Raw genomic sequence first — 13742 nt, forward strand, 5'->3', positions numbered from 1 at the left:
AGCAGAATTTGATGCAAATCCATGGTTCCTTCACAATATACATTTCACAATTCGCAGAATCACTGAAACACGTACTCACATGCACCACTACAACTCTCAACTGCGTGCACCAAAGATGACACAACTGTGTGCTGTAGTAGTTAAGACACGTTCCTCGAGACATCTAGCCGCGGATTGTCACACTGTTACTAATTTGACCAGTACAATTAAATTCTCAGATATTTTGGGTATCAGCTCATACATTTGAAAGATACCTGACCCAACATGCCCGTACCACTTCCAGCTCCCTACCAACCAGTCAGCTGTTGTTCAGCTAATTCTATATTGACAGCTGTGAACCTACTGGATAACCTAAGAAAAATCCACACCCAATACATAGCCTTCCTAGATTTGGTGAAGGTCTTTGACCACGTTATTTCCTAAATGGTTTAGTGCAGTTCTGCCATGATAATGATGCACTGCAGTGTCAAAATGCAATCAGTGGATGTGAAAACCTGAGTGTTTTGTCAATTTGGCCTAACTGACAGCTTTATAGTAACAGGGTGCACCAAGATTTGGTACTGTAACCATTATTTTGATTAAAAAAAACCGTTACATATTGTCTGAAGCTGACCATACAGTGCACCTTGCTGTACACTGAGGATGTCATGATTGCTGCTTCCACAAGACAGGGTTTGCAGTGCTTTAAATCATTCCTGCAATTGAGTTGGATCACAGAAGCTGATTGCAGTACTGAGAAACTTCTTCCATGTAGAATGCTTGAAAACAAAGGTGGAAATTTTCCAATAAAATTGACCCCATCTGTAATAACAGCATCAGTTGTCATGACAGAGCTAGAAGCAAAGCACTCTGGCTTTGGTTGGGGGGGGGGGGGGGGGGGGAGAGGGGGGGGGGGGGGGGAGGAGGAGAGAGATCATTGTGGTTCTGAGTGACAGACTAATAGGAATATATGTGAAAGTTAAGGTACGTTAGAACATTAGATAGTTGCTCACCATGTAGGGCTGTAGGATAGTGAGTGATGGCCAGTAAATGTTGCCATCCAAAGACACTTTGGATCATGGACATTTCCGTGCGGGATCATATGACCAACTAAATTATTCGTCCGGATTTTCATGTGTATTCCATTATGGACAAATCAGAAAAACAGGCTTTGCTGCTATACAGATGACCTGAGAGGAGCATTATTTATTTCCAACATAGGCTAACTGTGTCCAGTGTGGAAACTAGTTGAGGGCAACCACATGGACAACATCAGCAAAAATAGCAGCATATCATCAAAAAAGAGTTTTAGATTGTTGGTGTACATTCAGAGAACATGGTAAATTGACAAAAGTGATGTTCTGGGATATGAGGAAGTGGACATTGCTGATGTGGGAAAATGCTTGGACAAAAATGATGCAGGGATTTGCATGTTGTGTACATTTTTACTGTAAAAGTATTAATGATTTATTTAAAAAACAGCCTTTTTACACCAAATTATCAAAGTAACGTGAAACTTCCTGGCAGATTAAAACTGTGTGCCGAACTGAGACTCAGACTGGGGACCTTTGCCTTTAGTGGCAAGTTCTTTAGTCTTGCAAGTTTTGCAGGAGAGCTTCTATGAAGTTTGGAGGATAGGAGATGAAATGTGGCAGAAGTAAAGCTGTGAGGACGGGTCGTGTGTCATGCCTGGGTAAGTCAGTCGGTAGAGCACAGGCAAAGAGTTCAAGTGTTGGACCGGCATACAGTTTTAATCTGATGTAAGTTTCTAATCAATGCTCTATTTTAAAATCAATTGTAACAACACAGTTTAAATTGTCCTTTCAAAAAGTTATGGTTTTACCTAGTGAGCACATTCTCTCACTATATATGGAGGAAAAAGACAGCTTGGTATAGTAAACAGTTCTGGATTCAGGATAAGCAGATATCTCATATTGGATTGTGTAGATATCACTATTAGTGATTTTAGTTTTGTTGTGTGTCTGGCTTTTGGGAGCCTTTTATTATGACAAAAGTCACAGAAAAATTGTATGTAATTAAAATTCATTTCTTATTTTAGACTTTGGTAGATGCATTGGTCACTTCATCAGTTAATTTTTATTTTTGAATATCTTGAACATTACCTTTTTTCATGAGAGCAGTGTTTGATTTATAGCATTAATTAAAGAAAGAGGTACAACTTTTACAAAGAAAATTGGTTCACATACTTTTAAAGAATCACCTGTTTTTGGAGTAAAATTGTTCTTTTTAAAATGTACTCCATGGCATCCCACACATTCTCTATAGGTGAGAGATCAGGCGATGTGGCTGGCCATGGCAGAGTATCCACAGTTGCAAGGCATGCTTGGGAGGTGGCAGTGGTGTGAGGATTAGTGTAGTCCTGTTGAAATAGGCGATGGGCACGGGCGTTCACAAATGGCAGAGTCACCAGTTGCAGGATCTCCTCTGTGTACTGTTCAGCGGTCATGGAGCCCTTGAGGAACACACGAGCACCATAGGATATTGCTCCCCACACCTTCACATCAGACTGGCAGGATGCATGATGGGAGACCACAAACCGCTTTTTGCTCTCTACTAGGCCTCCAGACATGGACCCAATGGTCGTTGCCTCTGAGGCAGAAGCAGGACTCATCACTAAAAATAACCCACTGCCAGTCATATCTGATGTTGCCAAATATCGTGCATGTAGGGTACGATACTGAGTGTGCCAGGTGTCATGACAGTCAGGGCAGCCTACTTGAATGATCCCTGCCACCAGCAATGGGCAATGTTGGTTTCTGTGTAACCAGTGTGGCGCACATTACGACGATAGGACCACCGACTCTCCCGCAGTCCCACAATGTGGCCCCTTTTGAACTTGACTAGCTGGGAACTTAATGTTTGCAGTGGATTGATTGGGTCCTCTTGGGTGCAGCTATTTTTATGATGATCAGTGTATTCTTCCCTATCTCCCTGTCCATACCACTGAATTCCATCCCTGCATCACAATTATATTTTGCACTCCTTTATCTTACTGAATGCCAAAGACCTTTCCACAATTGTAACGGGGATTTCAGTCAGATCTCTGAAGTTAAGCACTGGCTTGGGTAGCACTCGGAAAGGTGACCGTTCATATCTGCCAAGCGTAGTTGTTGAATCTGCCGAGTGCTGTCGGTAGTCGGTGTGCACTCAGCCGTAGTAATGCTAATTGAGGAGCTAACTTAAGAAGTAGTGGTTCCAGTCACGAGAACTGACAACTGCTGGTAGAGCAGTGTGCTGACCACGTGCTCTTCCATATCTGCGTCCAGTGACGCAGATCACACAATGGTCAGTCGGTACAATTGGGCCTTCTGAGGCATGTTGGGACAGAGTTTATCATACTGAATGATTTCTTTTATCTCATCATACATTTTTCCATCTCTTTCATCTGTGGAGCTTGTTCTACCATGATGGGATTTGGCTTGATGCCTATCTTGGGTATGATAATCTATTTCCAATGCTGTTCATTCTAATTCACATGGGGTTCCTATTTTCTTATTCATTATTACATCTACTCCTGCATTATCATTATTTCATTTTGTGTTGGTACCTGACCAGACATCCTGTTCTTCCTGCCACTGCACTTCGCTAATTTTTCATAAATGAAACTACAATCCATGCATCCCTTTTTTCAAGAACTGTAACGTATTTATACAATTATTTCAAGATATCCGGATCACGTATCCTTAATTTTCTACCTTTCTGTCCACTCCTACCCATAGAGCACATGATTTGTTTTTCTGATGATAACTTCCTCCTGAGTAGCCCACATCTGCAGAACAGAATAGGGGAATATTTTATCTCTGGAATATTTTTCTGAGGAAGATGTCATCACCATTAAACTTACAGTAGAGTTGCATGTACTCTGGAAATATAACATCTGTAGCTTCTCCTTGCTTTCAGCTGTGCCACCTTTCCAACATAACATTGTTGGGTAATGTAACAATGCCAGATCAGTCAAAAAGCCTCCTGCCCCTCTTCAGTCACCACATCTGAGTCTGGCCTCTTGGCAGCTACCTCTCTGTTGTCTTTGCACCTACAGTAGCTGAGATGTATCATTGAAGCACATAACACAACCCCACTCTACTTCCCATCTGCAACAAGAGCCATGGTTGATTGGCAGTGGGCGTGGGGGATGTATACCACTGCATACACCTGTACATGTGCATTCTCTGTGACTTTGCAGTTTATGACTGACCTTACACAATCACTAGATGTGTGAGGAATGTCTGATAATGGATTCAGAACTTTTGTGCTGTGTTCATTTTGGGAGGAAGAATACTTCCCAATTATAATTTCAAGTTCATTATGCAGGGTCTGTCATATTTTTGAATTGGGTAGTACAGCTGAGCGATTGACTTCAGAGAATGGAGGGTGCCTTGATTTGTCCATTAAAGGCTGAAGTTTAGTTGCTGCAATTGTGACGAAACAAGCTGGGATATTTTTTTCTTCCTCTCTTGTTTTGCCATCTGCCTCCTTAAATTTGTTTTTTCGCTTTTAACTAATTACCATTAACATACATGAATATAATCTGCATTTTCATAAAAGAGAAAGGTTGGCCCTCAGTTTTAAAGAATATAACACCAGATCTAATTTTGTGCTTAGTTTTATGTATGTAATTGATTTTTTAATTATTTTGACTATTCTTAGTTAATACTTACATTATAGGGTGGAATCAGTAATTGTTTCGTAACTTAAATTCTGTTGTTGACATATAAACACATATAAATTCTATACTAATTATAAACATTTGGAAAACAAAATACTTGTAATCTTAAAGTATGTATGTAGCTCTATTTAAAAACATATTAGCAAAGCCAACCCTTAATTAATTCCAAAGTAATTAACAATTTTGTCAAAAGTATTGTTTGCGTAACAGTGTATGTTAATTTCATAATTTAAACAAATAATTCTGCCTGACTCTTGCAGTAGAAGAAACTGTTAAAAAAACATAATTTTTCGATTTATTCAGTTAATTTAATGAGCTAAGTTTTAATTGTAATTTCTGTAAATGTAACTTTGAACAATGTGTATTTTCAGTACCTATTATTGTGAGTATATAGAAGGCCCGATGTTTGGTCACAAAATAGTCACCCCATGGCTGAGTTTCAGATGAGAAACCTGTGTTTATTAGAACGACAACAATACTTCAGCTTAACCGTGGAATAAATGTTAAACAATTAGGCTGTTTGTAAAAACAATGACAGTGTCTGCTCCATACTACCTGATTATTCTTCAGGAACTGTGAACTTTGTGGTTAGGTTTTACTGCTCGTAGAAGTTCAACAGTAAACTATTGTAGCAGTATGTGGAGGTATGCCTGCAAACTATTAATGAGGCTTATGAAAAGTTAAACAATTGTGCACTGGCCATATTAAATGTGTATATGGGGGTTGTGAAAAGTGAAATTAAACTACGGTGAAACGCAAATGTGTACCTGTTGGATACATTATTTACTATAGTCAGTGTCCAAATTACAAACCCCATTTTTCAGCCAGTGTAGCAACACAGTACATTGACACCGAGGACAACAAATGAAAAAAATAAAGCAGGCGGAACCACTACATCTCCCCCTCTGGTGATTTTTCATAAACAGTGAGTTTGTGATGTGGACATAGTTTGACATTGCAGCCGTTTAATATTCTCACCCACCAACCTATTGTGGACGGGTTGAAAATTTCAACATAGCTGGCTATGTAATGAATAAGAAGCAACCTGGCTCTGTCAACAAAGCACTTACACCCAAATACATAGAGTGTGCTCACATGCTGCAAGTCTTTCCCTATGATTCTTCAAGTCTCCTGCTTCCCAGCACTCGTGGCATCCCAGCTGGACAGTGTATAGTTTCAGCAAGATGGTGCACCTATGTCCACAATTCATAATACAGTGACTGCCTTACAAAATTAGTTTCCGGTCCTCATTATCTCCAGATCTGACAATCTCCACTGGCGTCCTCCCTTCCCTGCTCTAAGCTTATTTAAATTCTATTTATGGGGACCTGTCAAGTCCTGAGTATATGTTAACTAGCCAGACTGCATAGAACATCTGAAAATGACAGCTGAGCAGGAAATCATTCATATTCCACACCAAATGCCAATTGATGATATTCTGAATTTTTAGGATTGGCTAGAATCATGCATAAATGTAGATAGCCAACATCTGAGCAATGTGATCTTCAAAACATAATTGAAACAATAAAATCCCCAATATAAACTATGTATTATCATAAATAAAAATATTTTTTAAGCAAAACAGACTAAATGAATATTATTTGAAAGCCTTGTGATTCCAAGATAGCCCCTGTATGATCAAACTTGGATAATCTGATTGTTCTGGAACAAACTGCAAATCAAATTTTTGGTCCCAAAGCAGTGTTCTACTTCCTTTTTAAAGTGATCTAAAGTGGCACTTCAGCAGTTAAAGACATTGTCTATGATTGACTTTCATTTTTTATGTTTTTTTATCTTTTGTGTGTCTATTTACCACTCATAAATCATATCCGTGTGATTGGTTGGCTTTCTTCTATTGCTTTTTGTTTCCCTCCTGGAATTCCCATTATCACAATGATTTGAGGAGGAAAACTGTATGACCATTGTCTTGTGTTTTAGTAACATTAGAAACCCAAAGTGAGAATAATCATTTGATACACTAGTTTTTAATCATTTGATACACTAGTTTTGGTTTTATTCATGGTGTAAGAGTATACTAAATGTTGAGCTGTGTAATTGTTTTTTTGATAATATGACTTCTATGCTTGGTATGTTGTATGATATCTTACAGAGAAGAAAACTCCTCAGACTCAGGAAGCGGCTAGTTCAGGAACTCCTCCACAACGATCTCAAGCTGAAGAGGCAGGTAAGAGCTTGCCATTTTCAATAAAAGGTAACTTGTATATTTTTGCATTGGTTGTTGTTTCCTGTATAAAGTTGTTGGGAATGTAGTGCTGAGACACTTGCAGATGTTGTAATACAAATAATGTAAAGAGAAACCTCTAAAGAGTAGCAAGCAACTAGATGAAAGTTCAAGAGTGCTAGAGTCTGGTAATCTTCTAACAACAGTTATTGGCTTTTAACTTTTGTTTGATTACCAGATGCTGTAATTAATTTTTTTTTTTTGGGGGGGGGGGGAGGGGGGTAACAGGGGTTGGGGGGGCGGGGGTTGGGAGAAAGGGAGTTCGGGGGGAAAAGGGGGTTGGCTGTGAAGCTCACCACAGCTATAACATGCTATAATTTCCATATGATTCCTTGGTGGTGGTAAGTGGTGGAACATTATGAAGTTCATTCTTTGTTGTATGAATTAGAGTTTCTGTAAACTAGATTTCCCAAATTAGATAGTGACGTATGCCTTGATTCCTCTGTAATGGCAAGCTTGGGACATGCTTTAGCAACCGCCCAGCTACTTCGTGGTTAGTTGGTGAAACATTATGTGCCATGGAGAAAAGTGATCTCAGTCTCGTCACATGTACATTTGAGCACTTGCAACATATCTGTTGTATTAGGTTTGTACGAACTTGGTGGAGTTTTGTCTGGACTAATGTTTATTTCTCTTCATTCATTGATTTATCTGCTCAGTGTGTTCTGTAAACCCATCATGAGGGACAGCTTACAGGGATGTGGAACAAGCCATGCATACAAGGATGTGTAACAAGTTCTGGATTAAACATAAGATTGTTTCAACTGTAAATTGTCAGTGATGTAGTTGGTACATCAAGAAAGATATATCACTATATGTCATTAGTTGACTGGATGTCATTAGTGTATACACACACACACACACACACACACACACACACACACACACACATCCAGGTTCTTGATTGTAAAATAAGAACCTGACAAGATTATGAAAAGCAAAGTTGCTACTTGCTATATAGTGGAGATGTTGACTCAGAGATAGGCACAACAAAAAGACTGCCACAATATAAGCTTTTGGCTAATGACACACACACACACACACACACACACACACACACACGACTGCAGCCTCTGACAGCTGAAGCCACACTGTGAGCAACAGCAGCAGTGCATGATGGGAGTTGCAGCTGGGTGGGGGCAAGGAGGAGGCTGGGGGTGGGAGGGGGAGGGATAGCAGGGTAGTAGTGGGGGACATTGAGGTGCTGCTGGGGAGCACGCAAGGATGAGGTGGAGAGAGCGAGTAGGGCAGCTAGGTGCAGTGGGCATGTTAGACGGAGACCTAGGGAGAGGTAGGGGTGGGGAGGGGTAACAGAAAGAGAGAGAAGTAAAAAAGGCTGGGTGTGTTGGTGGAGTGAGGGCTGTGTAGTGCTGGAATGGGAACAGGCAAGGGGCTGGATGTGTGGGAAGAATGACTAACGAAGGTTGAGGTCAGGAAGGTTATGGAATGTAGAGCATATTGCAGGGAGAGTCCCCACCTGCACAATTCAGAAAAGCCGGTGTTGGTGGGATGGATCCACATGGCACAGGGTGTGAAACAGTCATTGAAATGGAGGATGCTGTGTTGCACAGAGTGCTCAGCAACAGGATGGTCCACTCGTTTCTTGGCCACAGTTTGTGGGTGGCCATTCATGCGCACAGACAGCTTGTCAGTTGTCGTGCCCACATAGAATGCAGCACAGTGGTTGCGGCTGAGCTTGTAGATTACATGACTGGTTTCACTAGTAGCTCTGCCTTTGATGGGATAGGTAATCTTTGCGAGTGGACTGGAGCAGGTGGTGGTAGGAGGATGTATGGGACAGGTCTTCCATTTGGATCTATTACAGGGATATGATAATAATAATAATAATAATAATAATTTTATTGTATTTAAGCCATTACAGCAATAGACAAAGTCATACACATAATACGATACAGTACATGCTATAAAAGAACAGAATTGTTATTAACGTTACAGTTTAATATCACAGGTCATGAAATCCTTTATATTGTAGAATGGGTTTACAACCAACCAGTCACAAAGTGTTTGTTTGTATTGTTGCTCTGGTAAATTTTGTATAGCTTGTGGAAGTTTGTTAAATAATTTGTGGCCCATAAGTTCATAACTGTTAACTGATTTTGACAGTCTGTGGTAGGGCGTATAGATACAGCTGTTTGTCCTAGTGCTGCAATAATGTATATTTGCCCTGCGTTTTACTTTAGGTAAGTTCTTTTTTGTGTAGATTAAAACATAATAAATATATAGGTTTATTGCTGTCATGATTTTTTGTTGAGTAAGCAAAGGTTTACAATGAGCCTTGTATGGTGAGCCTGTAATTATCGTAATGGCTTTCTTTTGCAGCAATAGTGTATCATGCACACAAGTGGAGTTTCCCCATAAAATAATACCATAGGATATGATGCTTTGGAAAAATGATAGTAAGATACTCTAACATAATTTTCAGGTACACAGTGCATTAATTGCCTTAACAAATATATTACCCTAGACAATTTACCACTAATATACTTAATATGTGGATTCCAAGAAAGTTTATCATCCAAATATATACCCCCAAAAATTTAACACAACTAGGATCATCTGATGGAAACTTGTCTTTTAAACTAAATACCATCTGCTGGGTTTTGCTTTCATTAAGCAAGAACCCATTTGCTTTAAACCAGTGTGAAGCTTGCTCAATTGTCTCTGTAACACATGTTTTAAGGCTATTAAGCTCATTACTGCTATTCAGAAACGTTGTATCATCAGCATAGAGTATTGTTCTGGATTTAATAAATGACAGCAGGTCATTTATCATTATTAGGAAAAGGAAAGGGCCCAGCATGGATCCCTGCGGAACACCTACCTTAACTTGTTCTATACTGGACATTTCTTTCCCAACATAGACGGCTTGCTTACAGTTTTGTAAGTATGATTTTAATAGCTTAATGCTGTTACCTTTGACACCATAAAAGTCCATTTTTTTCGAGTAGTAGTGTATGTTCTCCACACTCAAAGGCTTTGCTTAGGTCACAGAAAGTCACTTGAGCAAAGCATTTATCTTCAGATACTTGGTGGATGTATTTAACAACATTGTCTATGGCATCAATGGTTGACAGGTTTTTCCTAAAGCCATACTGTGATCCACTTATTAATCCTATGTTATCAAAGTAAACAGATAATTGTTGGTAAATTATGCATTCTAGAACTTTTGAAAAAACTGGGACTATGGATATTGGCCTGTAACTTGAGACAGAATTTTTATCTCCTTTTTTATGTACTGGAACTACCCTAGACAGTTTAAGCTCATCAGGGGAAAAACCCTCCAGTATACACTAGTTTATACAATATGTTAGGGGGTAAACTATACAGTCTATTACTTTCTTCAGCATGTTACAAGACAGGTCATATATGTCTACACTGTCTGATGATTTTAGCTGCTTCACTGTTCTTAACACAAAACCAAGTGAGACCTCAGAAAAATTGAAAGTACTTGTGTTTGTTGATGACCTAGCAACATTTTTTGACAGTAACTGTGATGAGCTGATTTCAGGTTTAATTATAGCACTTCCTATTTCCTCAACTGATTTAATAAAAAAGTCATTAAATTCCTGAGCCATGAGATAAGGGGTTAGGAGCTGGGGTTGTGTAAGGATGGATGAGTATATCGTGTATGTTCGGTGGATGGTGGAATACCACTGTGGGACGAGTGGGAAGGATAGTGGGCAGGACATTTCTCGTTTCAGGGCAACTGAATTACATTCTTTGCCAGGGCTTCGACTACCTCTCGTTCGTGCCCTGAAATGAGAAATCTTTGCAGTTCTGCCAGCCAGATGCAGTATGACTGATTAGGCTGCTATCTGACGAGTTCTTGCAGCACGGATCCATTGTAGCACAGTTCAAGTTCATCATAGCTTAGTTCAAGTTAATTGTAACGCAACACCATCTGTGCCCACAGTGCAGTCAGTTCATTGTCATTTGTGTAACAACTCATATAATGATAACACACCACAGACAATGGCTTATTGACCAAGAATATGTCATTACAGTAACTGCACAAATCACAAGCCCAGAGAGATAAGTCAGAAAAAAGTCTGATAACCAGCAGGGTAACACACATTCGCTAGGTGCAGTACATTGGCAGTATGTAAGGAGCAAATAATGGCTAGACGAGAGGGGAGTAGGGTTAAATGTCTGGATGGTCACTGCAACACTGGTGGGCAGTTTTGGTGGTGGCCTCTGATGACGATCCCCTGGCCCCGGATGGTTCGCAGTGTGCCCCGTTGCACGGGCATCATACTGGATCTGCAGCTGTGGCACCCAGCAGCCCAGTAGCTGCTATTGCTGCCCTGGAATAGCTCAGAAGCTGTGACCATGCAGCTATTTATATCTGACTGCAAAATACAGCACATGGTTCAGACTACACATTCATTTTCAATATTGTGCAACAAGTAGACACTTTGGAAGGAAAAAAACATTTAAACACCCTCTGTTGAACCTAATTCATACTCCATTCTTCATTAGTTGTCTCTTAACTTTTAATAAGGACCCGATGGCACGGCTAACTTGGTATGGCAGTGATATGAATTTCTTGTATGCCCTTTGCCTTGCAGTGACTAAATATCAGTTGAATAACACCATCATTGTGTCACGACTGCAAATGTGCAGTAAGGTATTATGATGTAAATACATATTTATTTCATTTTTTCTTTGAAACAATTATGTTTCACTGTTGTGCATAACGTGTCTGTGCTTAATTAAAAGAATGAATTAATAGCGTTAATGCTATTGCATTAAGGCTATCGGTAGCAAGTGAATGCTTTTATTTGGTAAAAGGTCTAGTGTTGTCATTAAATTTGACAGTAAATTATTTTTATATGGGGGCCCAAAAATTAATTATTTCAACAGTTTTAACAAAAAATTGGGGGCCTTTTGATTTTACTACATGTTGTTGTAAATGTAATTCTGCATGTTCTCAGATTGCTTTACCTTCATGCACAGGTTCAAGTGTTGCACATTAAACATTCAACATAATATGGGATTTGAAAGACACCTTTGCAGTGTACAAAAATGATTTATTATTGAAAGCATGTGAGTGTTGTATACAAGAGTTGTGGTGGATATTAATATTTTTTGGCGTTTTTAGTTTCAGATAGACAAGCCACGAAGAAGGTGCCAGTGAAACAGGCACAAGAAGTGGGAGAAGCTAGTGGTGCATCTGCAGTGGCTTCTGCTACCCATCCTGCACGAGAGCAAAGAGTTGTTGAACGTCTGCCTGAAGCTTTACCACATCATCCACCCATTCAGGAAGCTGGGGCAGCTCAGTTACCACAGCAGAGAGCACCACCAGTGGCATATCCCTCAGATCAAACTGCATTTCCTCCTCAACGTGGCCGAGGTTACAGTTACGGCCGAGGTCAAGATCGTGGCCACAGTCGCGGTCGTGCTCGTGGCCGTGGTGGTGATTACGGGCACGATGGTGGTGACAGGAGACCGTTTTCCCCACAACAGGAGGCTGTGCAGCAAGTGGCTGCTGCTCAGCCAGGTAGTGTGCCGCCTCATCAGTGGCAGCAACGCCAGCAGTCGCAACAGCAGTACTGGTCACAGACACCTGCTCAGGAATGGCGAGGGAGAGGTAGAGGAAGAGGTGGAGGGAGAGGGAGAGGCACTCCTCAAGCATTCTCGCCAACAGGAGACACTTTCCAAACTCGGGGTGCACCTGGTGCCAGGGAATCGCCCTTTGCTCCTAGCAGTGCACCACCTGGGCTGCCACAGCAGCAGGGACCACTGCCTGCACAGCAGATGCAGCATAGTGGACCACCTCATCAGCAACAGCGGAGACCACCACATGAACAGCAAACGCAACCCAGGGAGCGACCTCTACAACAGCAGCAGAGACCACCATCTGCACAGCAAATGCATGTGGAGGGAGCACATCAGCAGACACCTAGGCAGCAGCAGCCACAGAGCCAAAAAGGTGAGATGCTCTCTTATTCAGTTGAAAAATAACTTGCAGAATCTTTCTTTGAGTTTTTCTAATCAGATGTTTTATGCACTTTTATTTGGTAGCAAGCCTAAACCAGTATCTTCTTATAGAAATAACATCCCTCAGTTGCAAATTGGAAGGTTTATTAAAACTCCTTTACCATGGTTTCCATGTTTATAAAAGTGTCTTCTTCAAAAAGAAAATATTAACAACCTAAGCAAGTTAACAGTAAAATACACACACAGGTACAATCGTATCTCATTGTTAATACAAATACATATTCAGATTAATCAATTAGAAGTTGTGGCAGAGGTACATTAAAATATAGCAGAAATGTGTTGTAAGTATAAAATTTCACTTCTATATGGAATTAAAACATGCACAACATGGTTATTGTCATATGCTTCTTCCTCACCAATTGTGCGTGTGTGTGTGTGTGTTTACTTTCAGAATAGTTTTCTCCTTGAATAAAATTTCTAAATATATGTATATTATGCAGTAAATAAGCTTTGTCTTGTAGTAATTTTGTAAAATAGGATGGAAACTCACAATATTCAAATATAATGTTGGATTCAGTAGTCAAATCAGTGTTGCGGGTTACAGTTGCTACTGTTCAGTTGTTTAGTGCTCATTTAGGAGAATATGCTTTCAGCAAAGTATAGAACTCTAAATATCATTGCTCACCAATGTTCATTCCAGAGTGTTTCAGATGCAGTAGAGCTCCAGTAGTTCAAGCTACTCGGGGCTGAGGCTACCTCGACTTGCAAAATACTCATGTAATACGGAAATATCACTAAATCAATGGGAATCATTAATAAATATTTAATGAGCACAAAAATGATAAAAAAATAAATTAGTAAGCAATATAGTAC

General features: G+C 40.1%; 1 protein-coding gene across 2 annotated transcripts in view; it reads left to right on the forward strand.

Annotated features, from left to right (window-relative positions):
• The window catches only part of LOC126101571 (protein argonaute-2-like), a 317714-nt gene that overhangs the window by 28166 nt on the left and 275806 nt on the right, over positions 1 to 13742 (forward strand). For both annotated transcript variants that reach the window (XM_049912221.1, XM_049912220.1), the window contains exons 3-4: positions 6777 to 6851; positions 12031 to 12861. In XM_049912221.1, the coding sequence (XP_049768178.1) occupies positions 6777 to 6851; positions 12031 to 12861 (906 nt within the window). The remainder of the gene's footprint in view (positions 1 to 6776; positions 6852 to 12030; positions 12862 to 13742) is intronic.

The sequence above is a fragment of the Schistocerca cancellata genome, chromosome 9 (genome assembly GCF_023864275.1).
Source record: "Schistocerca cancellata isolate TAMUIC-IGC-003103 chromosome 9, iqSchCanc2.1, whole genome shotgun sequence".
In the NCBI taxonomy this organism is placed as follows: domain Eukaryota; kingdom Metazoa; phylum Arthropoda; class Insecta; order Orthoptera; family Acrididae; genus Schistocerca; species Schistocerca cancellata.